Source organism: Lacerta agilis, chromosome 13 (genome assembly GCF_009819535.1).
Source record: "Lacerta agilis isolate rLacAgi1 chromosome 13, rLacAgi1.pri, whole genome shotgun sequence".
NCBI lineage: Eukaryota > Metazoa > Chordata > Lepidosauria > Squamata > Lacertidae > Lacerta > Lacerta agilis.
The window spans coordinates 46,381,808-46,407,621 of record NC_046324.1 but is presented as its reverse complement, the minus strand read 5'-3'; the positions used below and the strand labels follow the sequence as shown (position 1 = coordinate 46,407,621).

The 25,814-nt window shown below is 50.1% G+C and overlaps 1 protein-coding gene across 3 annotated transcripts in view; it reads right to left on the bottom strand.

Annotated features, from left to right (window-relative positions):
• Window positions 1-25,814, bottom strand: part of SREBF1 (sterol regulatory element binding transcription factor 1) — a 42,119-nt gene that overhangs the window by 1,307 nt on the left and 14,998 nt on the right. For 2 of the 3 annotated variants that reach the window (XM_033166868.1, XM_033166871.1), the window contains exons 2-18: window positions 25,280-25,663; window positions 23,650-23,816; window positions 23,438-23,566; window positions 21,682-21,897; window positions 19,994-20,108; window positions 19,063-19,256; window positions 16,833-17,037; window positions 16,077-16,261; window positions 14,030-14,291; window positions 12,910-13,076; window positions 11,317-11,485; window positions 10,316-10,424; window positions 8,824-8,927; window positions 7,501-7,633; window positions 6,099-6,249; window positions 1,677-1,862; window positions 560-671 (exon numbers count right to left, since the gene is read on the bottom strand). In XM_033166868.1, the coding sequence (XP_033022759.1) occupies window positions 560-671; window positions 1,677-1,862; window positions 6,099-6,249; window positions 7,501-7,633; window positions 8,824-8,927; window positions 10,316-10,424; window positions 11,317-11,485; window positions 12,910-13,076; window positions 14,030-14,291; window positions 16,077-16,261; window positions 16,833-17,037; window positions 19,063-19,256; window positions 19,994-20,108; window positions 21,682-21,897; window positions 23,438-23,566; window positions 23,650-23,816; window positions 25,280-25,663 (2,988 nt within the window). Of the gene's footprint in view, window positions 1-559; window positions 672-1,676; window positions 1,863-6,098; window positions 6,250-7,500; window positions 7,634-8,823; window positions 8,928-10,315; window positions 10,425-11,316; window positions 11,486-12,909; window positions 13,077-14,029; window positions 14,292-16,076; window positions 16,268-16,832; window positions 17,038-19,062; window positions 19,257-19,993; window positions 20,109-21,681; window positions 21,898-23,437; window positions 23,567-23,649; window positions 23,817-25,279; window positions 25,664-25,814 lie in introns of all 3 variants that reach the window. The other variant, XM_033166869.1, reaches the window with a different exon arrangement.

The window sequence follows — 25,814 nt, the reverse complement described above, 5'->3', positions numbered from 1 at the left end:
CCTAATGCTGGGCTCTACCCTTTTAACTATCCGTCCCTACAGACCCTCTCAGGTGTTATTATTGGGATGGGGTGCTGCGTTGAAGACTGGCCCCATAGGGCAAATGGGGCATGTAGTCAGCTAGCCCCCACCGCTCTGCCTTCTTACAGGTGAGGGGGCCCCAAGACGGAAGAGGCATTCAGGTGTGAGGAGCAAGAAGCAGCTCACTTGGTAGAGCATGAGACTCTTAATCTGAGGGTTGTGGGTTCGAGCCCCACGTTGGGTGAAAGATTCCTGCATTGCAGGGGGTGGAACTAGATGGCCCTCGGGGTCCCTTCCAACTCTATGATTCTATGAAATCACCCGCATTCAGAGGGAAGGGCTGTAGCTCAGTTGCAGAGTACCTGTCTTGCAAGTTCAATCCCCAAAGGCATCTCCATGTGGGGCTGGGAATCTCCCCAAAGAGCCGCTGCCAATCAGTGGAGGCACTACTGAGCTGGATGGACTAGTGGGTCTGATTCGGAGTAAGGCAGCCTACGGTGGTTGATGCATGGACCAAGCACACACCCCTGTCGCTCACCTCCTTTGATGCTCGAGGCAACTCTCCTGCGCAGGCTGCGGTCCAGCAGCTGGTGGGTCCGGGTGGGGCTGGCTCGGGCCATCAACCGGGCCGTCGCCTCATGGAGGAAAACCTGTGGGGGGGGGCAGGCCAGAGAGTCAAGAACCACCACACTCCCCCAGCTGCCTCCCACCAGAACCACCACGAAAACCCAGCGCTGTGTCGAGATCTCTCTCCCAGTGTCTCTTAAGTTTCTGTCCTCTGCAAAAGAGGCTTCGCTTTGCAGCCTCCCCAGCTACCTGCACTTCCTGATCTTGTTTAATTGAGGGCTGGGCACCCAGGGAGGCTGCAGAGCACAGACCACCAGTGAGATGAGTTGCAGAATGAAAGAAGGGATGCTCACAACAAACAACCCCCTGGCCATATCAAAAGGAAGGCAAGCATGACACAAACCCTGTACCTGTGAGGATTTTTGCAAAAATTTGAAACTTAGCACCCTTAACAAACTACAGCCCCCAGGATTCGGGGGGGGGGACACCTCGACTTTTAGCATGGTATATGATGCAGATGTGACCTCAGAGCCTCACAACATGCAGAGGGCTGCGGATTCCACACGTCAAGCCTTTAACAGCTTGGAACCAGTTTAATTACAAGATCTGCCCGCTTGATCAACTGATCAATGAAATAATACCCATTCCACATTTGTAAGGACTCGATATTTTAGTGTGGCAGCACCTCCACTTTGGAACTCCCTGCCTATTGATAGCAAGCAGGTGCCTTCAAGTGTAATCTCCTATTCTTGCACAGACAAGTCTATTCGGATGCTTGGAAAGTGGATGGGAGTTCTAGTCCGTTGCTACGTTAACTTTTTGAAAGCTTTAAATTATTGTTGATTTCACGGTATTATCTTTCTGGTAAACCCCTTTGAAGTTTTTTTTAAAAAAAAATAAATAAAAACAACAATCGAGCTATATATAAATTTTATGGAACAAACAAAATAAACAGACTGGAGAAGTCTCTGAGTCGGCGTGAGACAGCTTCGTAGGGTTACTAAAAACCAGCGCTCTCGACAGTGACGGCCGCATTGCGGAGCCAATGAGGAGCTTACAGGAGCAGAGAAGCCCAGCATTGAACTCACCCTGTGCATGGCAGCCTTGTCCGCTTGCGCCAGGCGCCGGAGGCTGCTGAGATCCTGCTGGAAGCCACGGAGCTCAAGGGTGGAGGCTTGGTAGGGAGCGCCATGCGGCTGCCCTGCTTGCATGTGCTGCTGCCAGAGCTGGGTGCGGGTGATGAGCAAGAGGTCACACAAGAGGAACTGCACAGCCTGAGGAACAGAAAGAGAACGCGAGAAAGTAAGAGGAGGTTCTCCCGGATCAGGCCAACGGCCCACCTAGACCAGCATCCTGGGAGAGCGGATTAAAGAGCTTTCCATCTGTTCGATATATGATTTCTACTCCGGTGGAGAGTTTCCCTTCGAGAAAGTGCAGGAGCACGGCAACGAAAATAATGAATAGAGTTGGGGCAATAACACAACCCTGTTTAACACCTGATCCCACTGTGAATGGTTCGCTTTGAGAGCCGTTGTTATATCTGTGATTGTTGCTGTCATATTATCATGGAGGAGCTGAATGATGTTCACAAATTCATCTGGGCGGCCAATTTTCAGAAGGACATTGCGATTTACAGTGTTGAAAGCCTTGGTCAAGTCAACAAATGCCATATACAGGGGCTGGATTTGCTCTCTGCGTTTTTCTTAGAGCTGTCGAGCAGTGAAAATCATGTCCACTGTCCCCCTAGAAGGCCGAAAACCATTTTGGGATTCAGGAAGGGTCACCTCATATATTGATAAGAGACGGTTTGCTAAGATCCTTGCAAGAATTTTGCCGGCCGCAGCTCATACGGACTTTGAAGACACTTGAACTCAGGATGCAAAGGAGAAACGTGCTAAGAGGAAGGCACGCTTGGCAAATCCACACCGTGATCAACTCCCGCCTGGAAACCAATGTCCCCACTGTGGAAGGATGTGTGGATCCAAAACTGGCCTCCACAGTCACTTATGGACTCATTGTTAAAACCGTGTTTATGGAAGACAATCTGACTCAGCTATGAGGGATTGCCAAAGAAGAAGAGTCACCGAGAGACAGGAAGAAGAAGAAGAGTTTGGATTTGATATCCCGCTTTATCACTACCCGAAGGAGTCTCAAAGCAGCTAACATTCTCCTTTCCCTTCCTCCCCCACAACAAACACTCTGTGAGGTGAGTGGGGCTGAGAGACTTCAGAGAAGTGTGACTAGCCCAAGGTCACCCAGCAGCTGCATGTGGAGGAGCGGAGACACGAACCCGGTTCCCCAGATTACGAGTCTACCACTCTTAACCACTACACCACACTGGCTCTCAGGAACGGCTGACAGCTGGTGGGTGGAGGGTGCTGGCCTGAAGACAGGAGTGAGCCAGCAGTAAATCACACTGTGCAAGTTCATTATTAGCAAAAACATGACTTGCACAGAAGTGTCAGGCCTCACAAGCAGAGCAACTCATCTCTGGTAGGTCTTGCCCCCATGAAGCAGTTGCCTCCCCACAGCTGCCTAAGTCCCCTCCTCTCCAGGGTTTCCCCCAAGCAATCTGAGACTGTGCCTGCATGAGCATAATTTCTCTTCTGCCCTTTTCACGCCTCTTCTGATTCTGGGAGACAAGTGGAGAGGGGAGCTTGTCACATGAAAGGGAGGCACCCATGACTCTTCAGCAGCCGGACTCATCCCTACCTCTTGACCTCTCCTCCTTCTGGACTTCTCTCTGCCACAGACTCCCCCCGCTCACTAAGCCCTGTTACCTCTTCAGCTTCCCACACCTCCTCTTCCCAGTCTTCTCCCTTTGACCACTCCTCGTCGTTCCACCGCCAATCCCCGGGGCTCCAAGCCTTCTTCCCTTGAGGGTTTCCCCAGCTGGTTCCTCCCACCGCTCCTCTGCGTCCAACCAGTCTGTTGACAGCCAAAGGTCTTCCCTGATCAACCTCCCGCTCCTGCCTCTTCTCGCAAGCCCTGGGCTGCTGCCACGACCCTCCGCCGAGAGAAGCGGCCTCAGGGCTGCACTGGAGGGGCATTGCACACTTTGGCTGCACATGCAATGCAACTACAATGCACCCCCGACACCACCACAACGCCCCCCCCCCCGCCTCTGCACAGCCTCCCGGTTTCCGCAGCCGCCAGAGGTGGGGAAAGGTTGTCCTCAGAAACGAGACCAGGATGTTTGGAGAGAGAGAGAGAGAGAGAGAGAGAGAGAGAGGTGGGGAACTTCAGGACCAGGGGCCAAATGTGGCCCTTTGAACCTTGCTCTCCAGCCCTTGGACCCTCCACAGACCACATGCCCCTGTCAAGGCCCTCAGAAGCCCTCATTGACCCTGCTCTGCGCCCTCCCTGTGGACTTCTGCCTGGGCTGTACTAACGGCTCCTTAATTGCTGGGATGGAGAGATGAGCAAGTAGAATTTTGTGTGTGGCTGGAATGCAGTCTATGGGTACAAAGAGACGGTATTTTTCCATGTATAACATGTCCCCTTGTATAAGACGCCCTGTCTTTTTTTGGGACTCCTAATTGAGAAAAGGTGGGGGGGAGATTGCCCAGAGATGTTGAGCTTTGGGGGGGGGGGGGAGATTGCCAATAGTTTTTGAGCTTTTCTTCAGGAGGATTGCCCACAGTTGCTGAGCTTGTTTTCGAAGGGGAGCGCCCAGACTTGTTGAGCTTTTTTTGGAGTGGGGGTTGCCGAAAATGGCTCACCCACAGGATCGCCACAGCCAATCGCACAATCGCATGCGTATTGACGAACCCCCCCCCAATCGTCTGCACACTCGCCGAAAGACATCACCAATCGCACGCCAATAGCCAGCAGACCTTGCCACACCAACCAATCATCCACAAAAACGGCACTGGCAATCTCCAGCTCGCGGCAGCTGCCAATCACCTGTCCCACCTCTCCACTACCCTAGTATAAAACGCCCCTGATTTTATATTATTTTTTGGCAAAATTTCTTAATAAAATAAGCTCAACTTATACACGGAAAACTATGGCATGCTGCATCTGCTGCTGCTCCCCTCTTTGCCTCTGGCCCCCGACTGCCTCAGCATGTGGCCCCTGGGAGGTTCATCACAAGGGAATGGGCCCTTGTGCTAAGAAAGTCCCTTTACCCCACAGATAAAAAAAACCCAAGATAGACAACTGCTCATGGTGCAGACCACCCACACCGTCCCCCTTAAGACTCATTTGTCTTCAAAGCAGAACCCATTCCCCACCTAGCACATTCCCTGATTCTAAACTCCACCCAGAGGGCAGGAGCTAAAGGGTTGCTGGACCACCTACATCACCCTGGTACCTCACCCACTGTACCCAAAGGTGTTCATTTGTTCAAAATGAACAAATCCTGCTCTTCAGACACACAAAGGCTCCCAGGGCAGCTTGCAAATGTCGGTGACCAGAAGAGAGTCCCTGCCCTCCAGGCTTACACTCAAAAAGACACAGCACTAAAGGAAAGGGAAGGAGGAGGGAGGAGGAAAAGAAAACTCAAGTACTCTTTCTTAGTTACAGAATTTTTGGAATTGAAGAGCAGGGAGGAAGGGTGCCCAAGAAGTGGATTGAGCCTGAAGAAAGGAGGGTGCCCAACTAATGGGGGGGGGGAGACATTGTTCCTCTTCAGCCACAAGATGTCAGGGACTGGGCAGAGGAGGAGGAGTGGTGGAGACCACCTGCCCATCCTGACCCTTCCAGGGAGGAGGAAGAGGAAGACAGTACAGATTCACAACAGGGGTTTGAGGGCGGTCGCAGCTCAGAGGCAGAGGAGGGGGAAAGTTGGGAAATCATGGGAGAGTCAGAGCAACACCCGGCTGACACGTCATTAGAAAGCCTTCCAGACTCTCCATCTCCCAGAACCCGGCGAGCCTTGAAAGTAGGAGAGCAAAGAGCTCAAAGACAGAGGGCAATTAGCAGCACCCGTAGAGATGATGACGATTGAGGAAGTGGGAGAGATGGGGGGTGGAAATTCACTCGGGACAACGCCATTATCCAAGAGGCTGGGTTCTATAGCCTCTGTCTATAAAGGCTGAAATCAAAAAGGACTGAAAGATATTTTTCCTTGTCTTTAAACTTTCCTGGGCAACCAGCCGGGAGCCGCTGACACAACTTGAGGCTCCATTCGGAGCACTTTAGCTCCAGGACGAATCGGAAGCTCCAGGCCAGGCACCCCCAAACTCGGCCCTCCAGATGTTTTGGGACTACAATTCCCATCATCCCTAGCTAACAGGACCTGTGGTCAGGGATGATGGGAGTTGTAGTCCCAAAACATTTGGAAGGCCGAGTTTGGGGATGCCTGCTCCAGGAAAACTAAACTCCACCCCCTAGCCTTGTGCCAAAGCCTCGTTCAGAATCCCAGCCTCTGGATCTGGGCAGTTACCCCCCCTCCCCGGTACAGCAACAGGCTCCGCCTCCAGGGGCATGTAAGTAAATATTAGCTCCACCCACCCCTTTAAGCACCACCCCGGCCTCCCGCTTGGCTCCGCCCCACCGCAACTCACTCTGTCGATGGCACTGGGGGGCGTGTTCCCCGCCAAGCTGTCTCGCAAGTAGTCGCCGGCTCTGTCGCACTGGCCCAGGCTGCAATCGAGCTTGCCCATCAGCACCCGCGCAGCCTTCAAGGTGTACAGTGCCGCACGAGGAAGAGGATTCCTGCAGCGAGGAAAGGAGGAGCAAGCTAAATTGCCAACCCATCATTTCAGGGGAGGGGGGAAACCGCCCGCCCGCCCGTCCCCATATCAGCAGAGTTCTGTGTGGGCTGAAGAGCTCTGGGAAAGCTGCAAGGTCTGCCTTTGGCCACAGAATCCAGTTTCCAATAATAATAATAATAATAATAATAATATAGCTCAGGGTTTGTTTGATTAAATTCAGGTTCCTAGCCCCTGTGACTGTGGAGCAATGCATTCTGAAAATGACTGAAATGAGAGAAGTTAGCTGAGCAAGCTCCAAGACGGAGCTTAAGAACGTCAGAGCAGCAACCGGTACTAGAGGTAGACTTCTCCTGAACTTGGAGGTTCTCTGTAGCCAGTGGAGGCGTCACAGAGGGTTGCAAAACCCAGCTTTGCACAATTTTGATTCTTCTTCGTTTGTTTTAGGAGGAGGTGACACTCGGCCCCCTGCCGATGTCGCTGACCAGACTGGCTGCCATCACACTCCTTAAAGCTCCTTAAAGCAGGATTTTGCTGTCTTTGGCCAGTCTGGCATAGTGGTTAGGGTGTCAGGCTGGAGCCTGGGAGACCAGGGTTCAAATCCCCACTTGGCCACAATTTAAGAAGGATAGTGACAAGCTGGAACGTGTGCAGAGGAGGGCAACCAAGATGACCAAGGGTCTGGAAACCAAGCCTTATGATGAACAGTTGAGGGAGCTGGGTGTGTTTAGCCTAGAAAAGAGGAGACTTAGAGGAAATATGATAGCCATCTTAAAATATCTAAAGGGCTGTCACATGGAAGAGGAAGCAAGCTTGTTTTCTCCTGCTCTGGAGGGTAGGACTCGAACCAATGGCTTCAAGTTCCAAGAAAGGAGATTCCGACTAAACATCAGGAAGAACTTTCTGACAGTAAGAGCTGTTTGACAGGAGAACGGTCTCCCTCGGGAGGTGGTGGACTCTCCTTCCTTGGAGGTTTTTAAGCAGAGGTTGGGTGGCCATCTGTCATGGATGCTTTAGTCGAAATTCCTGCATTGCAGGGGGTTGGACTAGATGACCCTTGGGTGCCTTCCAGCTCTCTCTATGATTGTATGATGTTGACCTGGTTTCCCCCTCTCTCTCATAGGGAAGCTACCTCACAGGGGTTGTTGTTAGGACAGAATGGGGACAAGGAGACCTCTGAGCCACCCTAAGCTCCATGGAGGAAAAGGTAGGGTATAAACAACAACACCTCAATGTATTTCCCCACCCCACTTACTCAGAGGCCTGGAGGGCCCTTGGCATCGATTCCACCAGCGGGTACAGGCGCTCCACAGCCTCGTCATCCCCTTGCAGCCCATGGATCGCCATGGCAACCACAGATGCCCACCAGTGAGCAATGGGGTCGGTGCCTAGAGGAGGGAGAGGGACATGGCGTCAGGCGGATCCTGCCAAAAACATTGAACCTCTTACGGCAAGCTGGGGGGGGGGGTTTGCAGGCTCAGAGGACCAGATCCTTAGCTTTCCCCCCAACCCCTTGGATGGGAGGGGTGGAGATACCCAGCTGCCAATCACTGGACATCTCCATGGGGTCAGGCGACCCAATTCTCCTTCGCTGCGTGGCTTGAACTCCCAACAAAGATTTGGCGTGGTGTAACATTGAGGCCACGTCCGCACCATGCATTTAAAACGCTACGATTCCACTTTTAAAAGAACCCTGGGAGTTGTAGTTTGTTAAGGGTGCTGAGAGTCGCTAGGAGGTCCCTATTTCCCTCCCAGAGCTACAGTTCCCAACTCCCTGGGAAGAAGGATTGATTAACTCTTAGCAAACTACAACCCCCAGGATTCTTTGCAGGGGTGCAATGACGGTTTAAAGCAGTATCACGGTACTTTCAATGTATGGTATGAATGCAGCCTTAAACCACATTCAGTGTGTTTTATTTCTGCCCCGGTCATATATTTCACTTCTGGTGAATTTGGAGGGGGGCAGAATTAAAGTGGGGTACTTTTGCAACCTTTGCTTACTGAATACTTAACTAGAATATGCACACTAAATTAGATCAGTCTCTGGAAACCTCCAGCCCCGCATCCTCCATCTAGCCCTCAGCCCTCTCCCCAGGACACGGCCATTGCTGGCCCCATTCGCCCCCCACACTTTTTTGCCTGGCTGGAACGTGGCCTTTTATCCTGCCTCTTGATTGCCCAGATGTACAAAGAGGGGCGTTAAGTGAGTGAGTGTGTGTGTAGAAACAACCCTGCTGCAATAAATAAATAAATAAAATGCATTCATTGCTCCGCCCACTTTAGCCTCAGGCCCCGCCCACACCCGCATGCAGCCGCCGGAAGGAAGAGTTGCCCTTGCTCTGGGAGAGGCTGCCTACCTGTGCCCTAGGAAATCAGAAAATGTTCTGATGCAAATCGCCCGCTGCAAAATGCCCTGATTTGCACAGAAAGACCACATCCCTGGCAGCAGCAAAAGTGTCCTCCAGCCTCTATTTAACTGCATAAACCTCTGGTTCCCTTCTCCTCCCTGTCCCGCAAGTCTCCAGTTCCCTTCCAGGCCCATCCCGCCTAGGGAAACTCTTGGTTTGTTGATCCCCACCTGTGGCAGCATCCAGACTGGTGCTGAGGGACGGCGTTGGGCTGGGAACGGCATCTGCACAGCTGTTGAGGAAATGCAAGTACTCCAGAGCGTCGGAAAATTCCCTGCAGCGAAACAGAGGAAACCAGGATGAGTTTTGGTACAAACGATGGTGCCAGAGCTCCGATTTCCAACAATTTAACCTGGTTTGGGCTTCTAGTTGGGGAGGGGGCAGCAAAAAGTCCCCTCCCCAATACCCCAATCCTGGGCTTCCAAGGGCCCAAAACGAGCCACAAAACAATTAATGCGATTGGATGACTTTAAACAAACAAACAAACAAACATTAAACTGAAAGCTTGCCCAAGCACCAAAGATCGGGACCAGACCCTCTCCAAGGCCCCATCAAAATCCAGTTTGGAACTTACACCAGACAAGTGTCTCCCATTTCCTCCAGAAACCCATTTACACAAGTCCTGACTGCATCAATGGTGTGTCCAGTAGAATTCGGTCCTAAATATTCCTTTAGAGTCTGGGGCCTGTGTAATTTAGGAGGAAGGAGGAAGGTGGGATTCCCCCCCCCTGCACATTTTGTCTGCAAGAAGCTTTTGCATCACGATGCAGCATTCCTCCAGGGGCAAAAGAAAACTGAGTTCCCCCTTGACATTTTTTTTTGCAAATACCAATTCCATTTGAAATCAGCAGCACCCCAAACCCACCACCCAGTTGTGGGGTTTCCCCATCAACAACAGACCCTTCCAACACTTGAGTCGCAAAACTGAACTCACCAGTTATTCTCTATCAACGTCTCTTCCACCCACACATCTTCAAGCACCCACAGCCCCCTTCCTCCCAAGAGGGGGGGAAATAACCCAAGGTCACCTTGGGGAACCAGCTGCGAATGGCCGGAAGCAGGCAGGATCCCACTTGACCTCTGCTTAGTGGAATATAAGGCTCTACAAGCCACAAGAACTAGGTTCTCCCTCCCCTGTTGGAGGCAGTATGCTAGGAATCACAGCTGGGAAGAGTACTGTCGCAGACCTCACCTATCGTTTCTCGGTGGGGATGATAAAACCTGTCGGCATGCCCAGTGGGAAATTATGGGTGCAGCTGCCCTTAGCTGTGGCTCAGGGCACAAAAGGTTCTGGGTTCAATGTCTGGCATCTCCAGGATTGGGCTGGGAAAAGGCTGAAACCCTTCAAAGCTGCTGCCAGTCAGTGCAGGCAAATACTGGGTGGTCCGGTGGTCGGATTCAGAATAAGGCAGCTCCCTGCGTTCCAAGGGGATAGGAAGGGATAATGTGGGAGCAAGTGAGGGGGGTGGGAATCCCCTCTCCAGGGCAGTTTGAAGGGGGATTGGGCCAAATCTGGAACAAGGAGAATCAGTACAAACACACCATTTAAATGTTCTCACTCAGCATCTATAAATGTGGGGGGTACCAGAACTGGTTGGAGCCAAGGTGGGAGACAGCAACATGTACAGGGGCTTCCAGACCCGAAATCCGGTCCTCTCTTACCCCTCGTCGTGGCTGGCAGGTGCCTCACTCTCTAGCCTAGAGACACAGGAAAGGGCTTTCTCCAGCAAATGCTCGCGGAAAAGCTGGGTCACTTGAGCCAGGGGGTCCGCTGCGAAGGGGGGAGAGGGGGAAAAGAACATCCTTTTCTGATGGGGTCAACAGCCTTCATCTGCTTCAGCTGCAACAAAACATGTCTCTCCCGTATCGGTCTCTACAGCCACAGCAGGCGCCGTGACTCTCCAACAGTTTGACATCATTCACAAAGGTGAACTCCTCCATCGTCTCTCAAGACAGAGGGATGCCAGCCAACCACCTGACAGCACACCACAAAATACCCTCTTGGTCCAATGGGGGAAACCAATAGATTGAAGGACAACCCTTTCCTATGAAGCCCTTGGCAAACATGGCGCCCTCTGGAAGTCGTTGGACTACAACTCCCATCAGGGCCAGGCAGCACAGCCAATGGTTAGGGCTGACAGGAGTTGGGGAGTCCATCTGGAAGGAACTGGAGACAGATTGTGAAGCAGGCAGATTACTATCTATCAGAACTACAATTCTGGCTAAACAATCAATCCGTCTTCCTTATAGGGAACTCTGGGAGTTGTAGCTCTGCAAGAGGAATAAGGGCCTCCTAACAACTCTCAGCACCCTTAAGAAACTACGGCTCCCAGGATTCTTTGCGGGAAGCCTTGGCTGATTAAATGGCACTGCTTCAAATTTATACTGCCGATGGGTCATTGGGCCTAGCTGAGATTCCTGCATTGCAGGGGGTTGGACTAGATGGACCTCAGAGCCCTTTCCAACTCTATGACTCCATGATTCCTGTCTGTCATGGGCTGCTGCCCATTTGATCCTCACAACAACCTTGTGAGGAAGGTTAGGCTGAGAGAAAGTCACCCGTGAGCTTCTCAGCAAAGCAGGGATTTGAACCCAGGTTTCCCTGCTGCTCCCCAAGTCCAGGGCTCCACCCTCTCGCATCATACTGGCTGATTTCTCGGTACCTGGATTGCTGGTGGAGCTGTAGATGCTCTCCCGAGGGCAGCTCTTCACAGCCCAGTCTCCGTCCACGAAGAAACGGTGACCCACAGGATGGCACAGCCACTGGAGGGCAGGCGGGACAGTCCCACTGTGGGACAGCAGCACCTGCCGGGCGCTGCTGAGGAAGAAGCGCTGTGCCACAAAAGGGAAAGGAAAGCCAATTAGGGAAGCCCTGGGGGTGTGTGACCCCGACAGGGGTGCCCAAACTGTTTTTCAAAGAGGGCCAGATTTGATGAAGTGAAGAAGCATGGGGGCCGGCCGAAGTTGTTGAGCTTTTTTTTCAGGACATATACTGACACGGGGGCCAGATTAAATTGACCAACGGGGCCGGATTAGGCCCCTGATACGGACTTTGGACATGCCTCCCATAGGAGAACACCAGCATTCTGCGCTTACCACTTGCAAGGTGGCCAGTGGCTATTTGCAAGCCTTATTTTTTTAAAAAAATTAAAAATTCCCCCGTTAAATTTATATGCCATTTGACTGTTAAAAAAGAAAAACCCCTCAAAGTGGTTTGCGAAAAGAACAAAACAATAACATATTTTGAATCTTTGCTGCATGCTGCTTTGGGCATCGCTGCTTGTGGAAAAGTTGCATCCAAGTAAATTCGATCAATCAATCTTTTGAGGCCCTTCTTCATGTGCCTCCTCTATGGTGGCAACGCAAGAGAACAGGCCTTTTCTGCAGTGGCTCCCCGTTTGTGGAATGCTCTCCCTAGGGAGGTTCGCCTGGTGCCTTCATTATACAGTGGTGCCTCGCTAGACGAAAATAATTCGTTCTGCGAGTATTTTCGTCTAGCAATTTTTTCGTCTAGCGAAGCACCAATGCAAACAGCGGTTTTCGCTAGACGAAAAAAAAAATTCATCTTGCGAGGCAGCCCCATAGACTTTTTCGTCTTGCGGGGCAGCTTCCGCTAGACGAATGCCGTTCGTCTAGCGAGTTTTTCGTCTAGCGAGGCATTCGTCTAGTGGGGCACCACTGTATATTTTTAGTAGCCAAGCAAAAACGTTCCGCTTCAACCAGGCCTCTGGCTGATTAATATTCTACAGCCTTTTAAATGTGCCTGTTGTTTTGGTTTTAATTATTTGCTTGTGGTTTTATCTTGTATTTTATTCTGCGGAATGCCCTGATATATTGCAATGAAGGGCTATATATAAATTTAATAATAATAATAATAATAATAATAATAGGGCTTTTTTCAGCTGGAATTTGCTTGAACTCAATTCTGGCACCTCTCAGCTTAGTGCCATTACCATTCAAAGAGAATGCAGTAAGCTTTTTTCTTTTCTAGAAAAATAGTAATAATAGTAGTAATAAATAATAATAATAATAATAATAATAATAATAATAATAATAATAATAATAATTTGGCCCTCCAGGTGCCTCTGGACTACAATCCCCCTCACCCTCAGAAAGCATGGCCAATGGGCAGCCATGACGGGAGCTGTGGTTTGGCGACATCTGGAGAGCCCAAAGTTCCCTACACCCGATGGTGAGCTTAGCCCCAACGGAAGAGCCGAGGTAACATCCTGAGCCCCCACATCGCACGGCCTTACCGCCAGGAAGTGACAACAGCGATGGAGGCTGGTCTTCACACGCAGCGCCGCTGCCACGTAGACCTCGGCCAGCGTCGCCACGGAGATGGCGTTGCCTGCGCACTCGGCCAGGTTCACGGCACTCAGCGCCATGTTGATTGCCGAGAGGTGGCCGGCCACGTGCTTCCCTGTGGGAAGAGGAGAAGGAGGAGGAGGCGAACCCCTTAGTCAAAGGTGTCGTGGTTTTCAACCAAGGAGCCGTGGACCCAAAAGGGTTGAAGACCTAGCTACCAGGTTGTTAACTAAATTGTATTGGAAAGGGGGGAAAGTACCAACAGTAAGGGAATGGCAGAAGAAGTTATTAGACTATGCGGAATTGGCTCAATTGACAGATAAGATTAAGGGGAAATACAAAACAACCATTCACACAAAAATGGGATATGTTCAAGAATTACCTACAAAAATATAACAGCGACATAATGTCTATGGCAGCATTTGAATGACTCTTGTGTAAATTATATATTATTAAACAAGGAAATACGGCACAATATGTTGTAAGAAAGTACAGTGGTACCCCGGGTTGCGTACGTAATTGGTTCCAGGTTACAGTTCGTAACCCGAAAAGCACGCGACCCGAACAAACGCGTGAAAAATCCAGAAGTAGCGGTTTGCATATGCGCGAATGCATCTGCGCATGTGCGAACTGAGTAGAACGCTTCTGCGCATCCGAGCGTTGCACGCGCTCCGGGTTGCGCTTCCGGGTTACCGGCGTTCGTAACCCAAAAAGTACCTAACCCAGAGCGTACATAACCCGAGGTACGACTGTACTAGAAATTATAGTAAGAGTAAGGTAAGATATATATGTACATTCAAAGTTGTAATAGTAACTTACATCGGGAAATGACAGGAAGTCTGCTTTTGTTTTATTTTGTGACTTTTTATGACTTAGTTCATTGGATTAATATTCTGATATACTTTTGATTAAGAAGATGTACATATAAAAGTGTAAATTAATAACTATTGGTTCAATATTTAAGGATGTACAGCTACCAAGACTATGTATGGATGTAAATTAACGTATATAATCAATAAAACTTAAAAACAAAAACAAAAAGGTTGGAGATCTCTGCTCGAAGCCTACCTGTCATGTGCAGCTGATGGAGTCTGTGGTACACCAGGGCCGCGTCACAAGCGCTTTTCTGCACATCAGCCTTGAGCTCCCGGTCGCGGAAGAAGCCTCCAGCCCTTCCCGCCAGCCAACGCCCCACCCAGAGCCGCTGAAGGACGTGGCGGATCAAGTTCCATAACAGGCTGCAGGTCAGGTCCAGGTTGGAGGTCGGGAGCGGGCGGCCGAGGGCTTTCAATGCCGTCCATAAGTTCTGGGAGGCCTGAGCAAAATCTCCCTGAAGAGGAAATGAGGGAGAGAACGGACAAGCCTTGTAAAGGATGGAGCGCAAAGAGGCTACAAGGAAGAAGAAGAAGAAGAAGAAGAAGAAGAAGAAGAAGAAGAAGAAGAAGAAGAAGAAGAAGAAGAAGAAGAAGAAGAGTAGTTTGGATTTGATATCCCGCTTTATCACTACCCAAAGGAGTCTCAAAGCGGCTAACATTCTCCTTTCCCTTCCTCCCCCACAACAAATACTCTGTGAGGTGAGTGGGGCTGAGAGACTTCAGAGAAGTGTGAGTAGCCCAAGGTCACCCAGCAACTGCATGTGGAGGAGTGGAGACACGAACCCGGTTCACCAGATTACAAGTATACCGCTCTTAGCCACTACACCACACTGGCTCTCAAGGACATGGTGGAGCAGCTGCTTTGCATCTAGAAGGCCCCAGGGTGAGCAACTTCGGTGTGCTGCCTGAGACAGGGTCTTCTTAGCAGTGGCTCCCAGTTTATGGAATGCCCTTCCCTGGTGAGGTGAACCAATTCAACTCTAAAACGGACTGATCTTCGTATGCACCTGCCTTGCCTCTGAACTTCGGACTCGAAGGTCCCGCTGGATGTCTTATCTTTGCTAAGTATAGAAGCAGGTGTGTCATATAGGATTAGTTTTGAGGATCTGATCAAGGACTTTGCAATTAGAAATAGTAGGAGATGAATAAAGTGGAAGTATACAAAAACAAACATTATTTTCCATCTTGCCTGTAGGTTTCATTTCATCTATATAAATAAAGATGTAAATGTTCGTTTGTTCAATACCTCAAATCTCAGAAAGTCTGTGACCAATTGAAATTTTGACACAACGTTGCGTTCCAATCCAGGAGCGTAATTATGTAAAAATATTACATAAATGTCACGCCTGCGACAGGTAAAAACTTGATTTTTGGCAAAACAGCCTCATCTACTGGACGCAAAAGCAGCACACAGTAATTTCATTGGTCGTGTGCATGGGGGGCAGAGCCAGCAGTTTTGACGGAAGAGCCATTTATGAGGGAGGAAGACCATGGAGCCTCTTCGCTGGGAGAGAAGGCAGGCAGGCGGGGATTCAACAGGAGAAGCTGTGGGGAGGCAGTAGAAAACGGGGGAAAGGTGGAGAGGAGGCAGGCGGGAGTTCAACAGGAGAAGTTGTTGGGAGGCAGGTAAAAACTGGGGGGAAGACGGAGAGGAGGCAGGCGTGAGTTCAACGGGAGAAGCTGTGGGGAGGCAGGCGGGAGTTTAACGGGAGAAGCTGTGGGGAGGCAGGCGAAAATGGGGGGAAAGACGGAGAGGAGGCAGGCGTGAGTTCAACGGGAGAAGCTGTGGGGAGGCCCTTTTGGTCTGGTCAGCCTTAGCTACAACCCATTGTGGCATCAACAACGTTGCCGCAACCCGCCTGGTATAGCCTCGCGACCCACCACTTCCAAGACCTATGACCTAAAGCAGGGTTTCCTGAACTTGGGGTCCAACTCCCATCATCCTTAGCAAGCAGGACCAGTGGTCTGGGATGATGGGAATCGTAGTCCAACCGCAGCAGGAGACCCAAGTTTGGGAAACCTATGACCTAAGGAAACTGAGCTGAACAAGAGTCAACAGCAAGTCTGGCCAACGCCCCAGATTACGGGAACATGTGTCCCCAGTGCAACAACCCTACCACAACCAACACTGCTTTACAGAATGGGCCTCCCTTGGAAGTCCCGTCATAGGACCTATTCTGGACAAGGCAGGAAGCTTAAAACCATGAAAATCGCTGAAAATCACAGACGCACACACTCACCCGTGCCAAATCAAGGTCTGCCTGCTTGCGGTGCCTCCAGAAAAGGATGGAAGCCTCTGAATGAGGGCGTGTGATGGGCTCGCCGTAAATGAACAGCCGGACAAAGGCTCCCAAAACAACCAGCATGTTGATCAGCCAGAAGACCAAGGTGGGGAGAAGCCACTGGGACCAGGCGACAGGGGTGTCTGTGGATGAAGACACGAGGCACTGTGGTTTAAGAATCCGTCTCTCTTCCTCACAACAGAGAACTCTGGGAATTGTAGCTCTGTGAGGGGAATAGGGCCCCCCCCTAAAAACTCTCAGCACCTTCAACAAACTACAGCTCCCAAAATTCCTTGGGCGGAGCCATGGCTGTTTGAAGCAGCATCATAGCACTCTAAACATTTCCCGTGAATGTGGCCAAACACACACACACACAAGTTCATACCCTCCAACGCTTCTCCGAAGAAAACAGATGTCCCCTCCAACATTTATGCCATAAAAATAGGGATATCCTAAGGGAAAGTGGGACATTCTGGGATCAAATCAGAAACCAGGACAGCTTCTGTTCCTGGAAAATAGGGACACTTGGGAGGGTCTCCACATCCAGGCATCAAACGGACAGTGCTTGCTCCAACAGGGCTGATTTGGAAGCCTAAATATGGCGCTGTGGGGAAAGGAGGCTGCAGGCTGGATAGAGAAGCCTCACGAGACATGCCAGCCCCACAGGCCTGTGGGTCCTCTCCCCTGGGGGGGAAGACCCTGCCACACACTCACCTGCAGCCTCGTTCTGGCTCTTAATGGTGCGCCCGGGGTGGCTGGGGCCATCGATATCCGAAGGGCTGGCCGAGTGAGACCCCGCCAAGAGGGAGGAGAGGGGGTTGAAGGAGAGGCAGAGGAAGACGAAGGCGCACAGGGCCATGCGCGAGCGATCCAGCATCCCAAGGCTGCTTGGCGAGAGCGCCTGATGCTCTTGCTTCACCTGAAAAAGCCACAGACAACACATCAACAACGTTGCCGCAACCCGCCTGGTATAGCCTCGCGACCCACCACTTCCAAGACCTATGACCTAAAGCAGGGTTTCCCAAACTTGGGGTCCAACTCCCGTCATCCTTAGCAAGCAGGACCAGTGGTCTGGGATGATGGGAATCGTAGTCCAGCCACAGCAGGAGACCCAAGTTTGGGAAACCTATGACCTAAGGAAACTAAGCTGAAGAAGAGTCAACAGCAAGTCTGGCCAACGCCCCAGATTACGGGCGTTTGGGGGCAGAACGGAGGGAGGACCAAGTTGCCACCTTCTCAGTCAGGTGGCTTCCAGCTGCTTTCAACCTGGGCATTTCTGGAGTGGATATGCTAAGTATTTTGAAAATTTGATATACAGTGGTACCTTGGTTTACGAACTTAATCCGTCCCGGAAGTCCATTCTTAAACCAAAGTGTCCTTAAACCAAGGCATGCTTTCCCATAGAAAGTAATGCAAAATGGATTAATCCGTTCCGGACTTTTAAAAACAACCTCTAAATCAGCAACTTAACATGAATTCTACTGTCTAACGAGACCATTGATCCATAAAATGAAAGCAATAATCAATGTACTGTACTATAAAATAAATAAAACAGTATTGTAGGTGATAAAAATTTAAATTTAATTTTTTTTCTTACCTGCACTGATAGTCATTGTTTGGATTGGGGTGGGGCCTTTTATCCATTTCCGCAGTCACACAATCAATCAATCAGCAGCTGAACTGGGATCCACACAGATCCCACCCACCCACCCACGCTGCTGCGGGAAGGGCTCCCTAGAGCGCACCTCCCACAGCGGCACGGGGGGGGGGGGAATTGTGCGCCTGCAAACCAGCTGGCTGGCGGTTGCACAGCTTCCCTCCCTCGCGGTTGTGGGAAACACCATGACGACCCCTTTCTCTGCTGCTGGACAACGAAAGTGTGGCACTCAAAATGGAAGTGCTCCCCCGAACGCAGTACGTTCAGATTCCAAAGAAAGTCTGCTAACCGGAACACCTTCTTCTGGTTTTGAAGTGTTTGTATTACAAATAGTTTGTGAACTAGGCTGTTTGTAGACCGAGGTAAAGGTAAAGGGACCCCTGACCGTTAGGTCCAGTCGCGGATGACTCTGGGGTTGCGGCGCTCATCTTGCTCTATAGGCTGAGGGAGCCGGCGTACAGCTTCCGGGTCATGTGGCCAGCATGACTAAGCCGCTTCTGGCGAACCAGACCAGCGCATGGAAATGCCGTTTACCTTCCCGCCGGAGCGGTACCTATTTATCTACTTGCACTTTGACGTGCTTTCAAACTGCTAGGTGGGCAGGAGCAGGGACCGAGCAACGGGAGCTCACCCCGTCACGGGGATTCGAACCGCCGACCTTCTGATCGGCAAGCCCTAGGCTCTGTGGTTTAACCCACAGCGCCACCCGTACCACTGTACAAATAACTGTCAGATAGAGAAATGGAAGTCTCTTTTTTCTTTTAATCATTCCGCCCCACCCCCCCTTAGAATCATAGAAGGAAGGAACCCTGTGAATCATTGTAGCCCGACCCCTTCCGATGCAGGAATATGCAGCTGTCCCATACAGGGATCGAACCTGCAACCAATTCTTCATTTTGCTTTCTTTATGGAAAGAGGTGGTGAATGAAAGAGGGGCATGAATACAGAAAATGTTGGGGGCAGGGGTCCCCTCAGGTTTCCAGGAACGGTGATAGTTCCTGTGAAAAGACCCTAAGGCAACATTTTGCAACCCTAGTCCAAATATTTTGCAAAAATCAAGGTACTCGGGAGTGGGAAAGGCCCTGGAACAGCTGCTACCAATCAGAGGGAGCAATACTGGCCTAGATCAAGGGCACGCAGCTGATTCACGGAACTCATATCGGGGATCCTCATTTGAGATGGACTTTTGGTTTTTTGCATGGTTCTGCTGAGGCTGAGCCCCAGCCCCCTGGTCCCTTCCCAGCCGTTCCCCCTTCCACCGCCTCTTGCTCCCTTTCGGGGTCACACCTTGGACTCTTCGTAGAAGGGGCTGTCCGGCTCAGAATCGCTCCCACTGGTGCCGCTGAGCGAGAGAGGGCTGCCGCTGCCGCGCAACGGGGAGCCTGCGTCCGACGGGGGTGGCGTCAGGGTGTCTACCAGCTTGATCCCTTCCGTCGAGTCCTGGCCGTTGCCACATGTTGCTACCAGGTCCTTCAGGGATTCTGCAGAAGCAGGACAGGTGGCAAGAGCAAAAGGAGAATCCATGGTCAACACAGAGAGAGATGCGCTTCGCCCAAAAGCAAGTTCAGCTCCGAGGGCCTTCTGGCAGTTCCCTCCCTGCGAGAAGTGAGGTTACAGGGAACCAGGCAGAGGGCCTTCTCGGTGGTGGCGCCCACCCTGTGGAACTCCCTCCCGTCAGATGTCAAGGAAATAAACAACTATCTGACTTTTAGAAGACACCTGAAGGCAGCCCTGTTTAGGGAAGTTTTTGATGTTTAATTGTGTTTTTATATTTTGCTGGAAGCCGCCCAGAGTGGCTGGGACAACCAAATAATAATAATAATAATAATAATAATAATAATAATAATAATAATAATAAGTTCTGCTTCCAACCAAGAAACATCAATGATTCGGAAGGGGGCAGCTGTTTGCATTCCCCCCCCCAGGGTAATCATGCATTTGCTCCTCTCAACAGTCACAGAATCATGGAATTGCAGAGCTGGGTGGGACCCCCAAAGGTCATCCACTCCAACCCCCTGCAATGCAGAAATCACACCCAAGAACCAGCCTCTGTTTAAAAACCACCAATGAATGAGAGACCACCTGGGATCCTTGTATTGATAGGATCCAGCATGTGTAGTGGGGGGTCCCTCACAAATTGTTCTCTCCCCTCCCTTCCCCAGTCCAAACTTTTGCAGTTTCCAATCTGCAAAAAAGGGCCAAAGGCTGGGAAACTCACTGTTGTTCTGGCTCGCCATTTTGAGGGCCATGTTCTCAGCCTTCAGCTTCTGGTTGGCCTGCTTCAGAAAGCGGATGTGGTCGATTGCCTTGCGCAAAATGGCCGACTTGTTCAGCTGCCAACGGACAGGAAAGGTTGGCACGGTTAGAGGGTGAACGGAGGGAAATGACAGGCTCAGAGGGGTTCCTCTCTGACCCGTCCTCTTCCCAGGACGGAGGTCCTCCTGTGCAAGCCCTGTCGAGGCCAACAAGCGGGAGAATCTCCGAGCCACAAACTCTTTCCTGGGGCAAACGCTTTCCCCCTTTGGTAGCCAAAGCCTTGGAGACAGCTGCCCAAAATGGCAGCGAAATCATCCGAGTGAAGGAGGAACAGGCTGAGTGGGCAGGAACAGCCAGTTGGTCGGAGCATCCCACAATTTCCTAGAGAGGAGACCCTGCCACATTTGAAAGGAGGCATTATGTGAGCAAGGAGGTTGGCCAGGCTCTCTCCTGGTGTGGCATTAAATAGCCGATGCAGGAAAGGTTGGCTGCTGCAAATGTCTTCACCAGTGCCGGATTTACGTATAAGCTAAACAAGCTATAACTTAGGGCCCCACTCTCTTGGGGGCCCCCAAAAAATTTAAGGGGAAATAAAACTGGATGTACATTTCCAAAACAAAAGATAAAAAACAAATAAAACAAAACATACATATAGCAATAGTGTTTTGTGTTTTGTGTTGTGTAGGCTCCTTTCTCCCACTTTTTTATTTATTAATATTAATAACAAAACATAATTAATATGCTGAAACAAAAAAGAAACATGATGTAAGTAATGGGCCCTGTCTGGTAGCCTGCTCCCTAAAAGATCACTGGTTTGCTCATTTCTATATATAGGGTGCGTACATTCTGCACAGACTGTTATTTGCAAATGGCTTTAGATACCTATTAGGTCCATAAATTACCACATAGCATATATTCAACACAACAAATAGTGACCATTTGTTGTTGACAAAGGACAGCTGGACATATAAGGGGACCCATTACGTTCAGTAGCTTAGGGCCTCATCAAACCTAAATCTGGCCCTGATGCCACCCAGAGCAGCGCACGGAAACGCTGTTTACCTTCCCACCAAAGCGGTACCTATTCATCTACTTGCACTTTGACGTGCTTTCGAACTGCTAGGTGGGCAGGAGCTGGGACCGAGCAAACAGGAGCTCACCCCATCGCGGGGATTCGAACCACTGACCTTCTGATCAGCAGACTTGTTTAGGCACGCTTACCCAGCTAAGTACGATGTTGACATGTGTTTTAATTTGTCTTTAGCTCATCAGCAATTTTTTTTGTTAATGTTGTAAATAGCCGCTTCTTAACTTTTCATGACTTCTGTAACCCACTTGGAGATTTATTATTTTTCTTACGGTCAAGCAGTATAGGTTGTGAACCACCATGTGATCTTTGGATGAAGGGTTGTATACAAATATAATAAATAATAATCATAATAATCATAATAATCATAATAATATAACAACAATAATATAAAATTTTATGAAATAAATAGAAAGCCTGAGAGAATTATTTCTAAGCACATTGGCCCAAATGGTGCCAAACCACAGCCACAAATGTAGGTGCCCGGCGGGCTTCTCTAGGAAGAGACCTCCTCAACCAGGGGACAGGTGAGCACCCGAAAGAAGGGCCCCCTGAAGGCGTACCTTGGCTTCCGACCCCACCACCAGGTCCTTGAGCTCGGAGATCTTGTCGTTGATGGAGGAGCGATACCGTTTCTCGATGGCGTTGTGGGCTGTGCGCTTCTCGCCCTTGCCGTGGCTTCCCAGCGGCTTCCCGGCGGTCAGGCGGTTGATGGGCAGCTTGTCTGTATCCATCACCAGAGGAACCGTCGCCAGGATGGTGCCCCCACTCATCAGTGTCTGCAAGGGAGGAGGAGCAGTCGTGGGGGGGGGGTTCCTTCCATTCCTTCCCCTCCCACAACTGAACGCCATGAAAAGCAACCCTGTCTGCTCTCCAGGGCTTGAGGCAGGCAGGATTCTTCCCCAAGCCTCTCTGGTAGCGCCAGGGATTGAGCCAGGCAAAGCCATTCCCCCAATGCAACACATTCTTGTTATTACTGTTTTTAGTTTTTTAATAATAATAATAATAATAATAATAATAATAATAATAATAATAATAATAATAATAATAATAATTTATTAATACCCCAGCCACTCTGGGCGGCTTCCCGCAAAATATTAAAATACAATAATCCATCAAACATTAAAAACTCCCCTAAACAGGGCTGCCTTCAGATGTCTTCTAAAAGTCAAGATAGTTGTTTATTTCCTTGACATCTGACAGGAGGGCATTCCACAGGGCGGGCACCACCACCGAGAAGGCCCTCTGCCCGGTTTCCTTTAACCTCACTTCTCACGGTGAGGGAACCGCCAGAAGGCCCTCGGAGCTGGACCTCGGTGTCCGGGCAGAACGATGGGGATGGAGACGCTTCTTCAGGTAAACAGGACCGAGGCCGTTTAGGGCTTTAAAGGTCAGCACCAACACTTTGAATTGTGCCCGGAAACGTACTGGGAGCCAATGTAGATCTTTCAGGACTGGTGTTATGTGGTCTCGGCAGCAACTCCCAGTCACCAGTCTAGCTGCCGCAACAGGTTTCAGAAATTTCAAAAGGACTTTAAAAGATTTTTTTTAAAAAAACTACAACCACAAATAAATGATATTTCCTTAAGATGAAAACAAAAAGATACAGAAGGCTTGCAGGACTCACTGCCTCTTGAGATCAAACAGGCGCCTCCACCGTACACTTTTCAGCACCTGCTAGAAACCTTTATCGTCTAGACAAGCCTGCACAGATGCTTTTAAAAAGCCGAGTCAATTTTAATCCGTTTCACTATTTTAACTTTTGTAATGTTTCGAAGTACAGTCATACCTTGGATCCCAAACGACTTGGCTCCCGAACAAATCAGCTCCTGAATGATCGAAACCTGGAAGTGAGTGTTCCGGTTTCCGAACGATTTTTGGAAGCCAAACGTCTGGCACGGCTTCTGCAGCTTCCGATTGGTTGTAGGAGCTTCCGCTGCAGCCAATCAGAAGCCACGCTTTGGTTTCCGAACGTTCTGGAAGTCGGACAGATTCCATTCGACTTCCAAGGTACGACTGTACTGTAAATCATAGAATTGTAGAGTTGGAAAGGACCCTGTGGATCATTTAAGCCCAGGGTTTTCCTAAACTTGGGACCCCATCTGCTTTTGGACTACAACTCCCATCACCCCTAGTTAGCAGGACCCGTGGTCAGGAATGATGGGAACTGTAGTCCAAAAACAGCTGGACTGCCAAAGTTTGGGCAACCCTCGATTTTATGGTTTTATCTTTTTGTACATCGTGTTGAGGTGGTTGTTGTCGTTTACCATCAAGCGGTGCACACGTATTATGAGACGGAACAATCCATTAACTAATTACCGGCATCTGTAGTGATGTCGACTGGACGGCCGTCGTGGTCCCCAGGGTGGTGATGCCAGTGGTCTGGGTTCCCGAGACGGTTGTCAGAAGCAGAGAGTCGGCCTTGATGAAGTGAGGCTGCAGAAGGACCTGCGGGAAAAGAGGAGGGGTCAGCGCGAAGCTTATGCTGATGAGAGGAGCTACGGATCCGGGCCCCCAAATCCCCTACTCACCGGCACTTGTTGGATGTGGCGCTGGACGACTTGGGATCCGCTGTGGGGAGTCAGAAGCTGTTGGGGAGCGATGTTCTGGAGTGGGGTTTGCATTGCCACTGGCTGGTTCTGCTGCGACCCGGCTTGGGTGCTTGGAGGGGGCTGAGAATGCCCTCCTGGCTGGGGAGCTGAGAGAGAAACGTATTTATTTCTAAAACGCATCCATATTCCATCCATTTCTCCAAGCAGCTCAAGGTCCTCCCCTTCATTTAACCCCCACAACAACCCTGTGGAAGTAGGTTAGGCTGCAAGCATAGGACCGGCCCCCAACATAAACCCAGTGAGAGCTCCATGGCCCAGTGGCTATTCGAACCCTGGTCTCTTAGTCCGGATGCAGCACAGCAGAGCAGCCCTGCTGAAGCAGAATGGAGGAATGTGTTAACTCGGCATCCTCCGTTTCTCCCACCAGCCAGTGAAATGCTTCCACGAAGACCCCAAGGAGGGTGTGGCAGCAACAGCCCTCTCCTGCTGTTGCTCCCTGGCAAGTGGTACTCTACTCACAGGTAGACCACCACTGAACAGGGAGGTTTCGTGCAGTTATCATGACCAGCGGCCATGAACAACATGAAGGAGACAGAAAGCATTTGCACATTTGAAACCCCCCAGCGCTGAACGCCTTCACCCATTTTGGTTCCCAAAGTAGATTCTGATGCTCTCCGAGATCCCTTTCTGTCCTCCAGATCAGGGTAATGCTCTGTTTGTCATTGGCAACTGCAACAAAGCGTTGCAGTCTTGAGTGCTCCTGTTGACGGTTCCAGCCACTCTGCTTCCCACCCAACCACTCACGTTTTTCTGTCTGTCCTCCAACAAATGGGTCAGTCTCTTTTGGCTGTTTTGCCTCCCCCGCCAAATAAGTCTCATTCTGAAATCTTTAGGCCGCAGTTTCCTGATTCCTAATTTATATATGGGGCTGATTACAAGCCCCTGTACATTTAAGAAGTAGGGAGACGGTCACCTGTTGACTTCTAAGGAGCTCAAATCACCTCTAGGGCTGCCAACTTTTCAACAGGCCCCTGTAGCTGTGCCTTTAACAGCTGCCTGGCGGGTCAAGACGAACAGGGAAAGACACACGTCTCCTCGGTGTGAAAAACTTCGCCTGCTAGTTCCTGAAGATGTGGCAGCTGCTAAGGGCACAGGAGCACACCCAGCTGCTGCTTTTTGGTCAGTTGGCAAGCCCAGTCCCCTCTTACTGTATTATTACTATTAACATTTATTTATATAGCACTATCAATCTGCCTGGCTCTATGCACAACTAAAATCAAGAAATCCTACCCTCAAAGGGAATACACTCCAAAACAACAAATAGAAACAATACAATTTTAAAAATCAATAGTTTAATTTTTGAAATCAGTTAAACCTGGGGGCAACCCTCCTCACCAGAACAAGCAGTGTTATCACTATGAATACAATTTTTAGGCCATATTTTAATGCCCCAATTCTAATCTATATATTTTAAACGCTGCTGTATACGTATATATATGTGTGTGTATTGTTTTCGTTGTGTAAATTTTAATGTATTATTTTTATATTATTGATTTAGTAAGTTGGTCTGTGACCGTAAAAATAAATTCATTCATTCAACCCTCCTCACCAGAAACACTGCTCTGATTCAGGAATCCCACCATAGGTTGTGCTGAGAATTGGGTCTGGGGTGCCGGGACGAAACTCTGAGCCGCCATCCTGGTCGGCGGGAGCCGGGATGCAGGCTGGGTGGCCGTCGGCGGGACAGGCTCCTCCTTGATGTCCATTGGAGTGGGCTCTGTGTTCGAGTTTGCCGCCGTCACTGGTTGGAAGCTTGGTGGGGGTGGAGCTGGGACCTGGAACAAGCTGGAGGAAGGTGAGTTGGCGGCTTCCAGGTAGCCGCTGAACAAACTGGGCCCATGTGGATTGGGCTCTGGGGCGACATTTGTGCTGAACGATGCTTCGAACAGACCAGGGAAGTCTCCATCTTCAGTGTTGATCAGCTGAAGCATGTCTGCAAAACATACAGAAGGAAGGTAACCTTAAGACGGGGTTTGCTTTGTACTTAGGAGTCTGGGGGCTGCAACTGCACCATACATTTATAGCACAGTGATACCCCTCTATTTTTAAAAAAATAAATAAAAATAAAACAATTATTCATACTT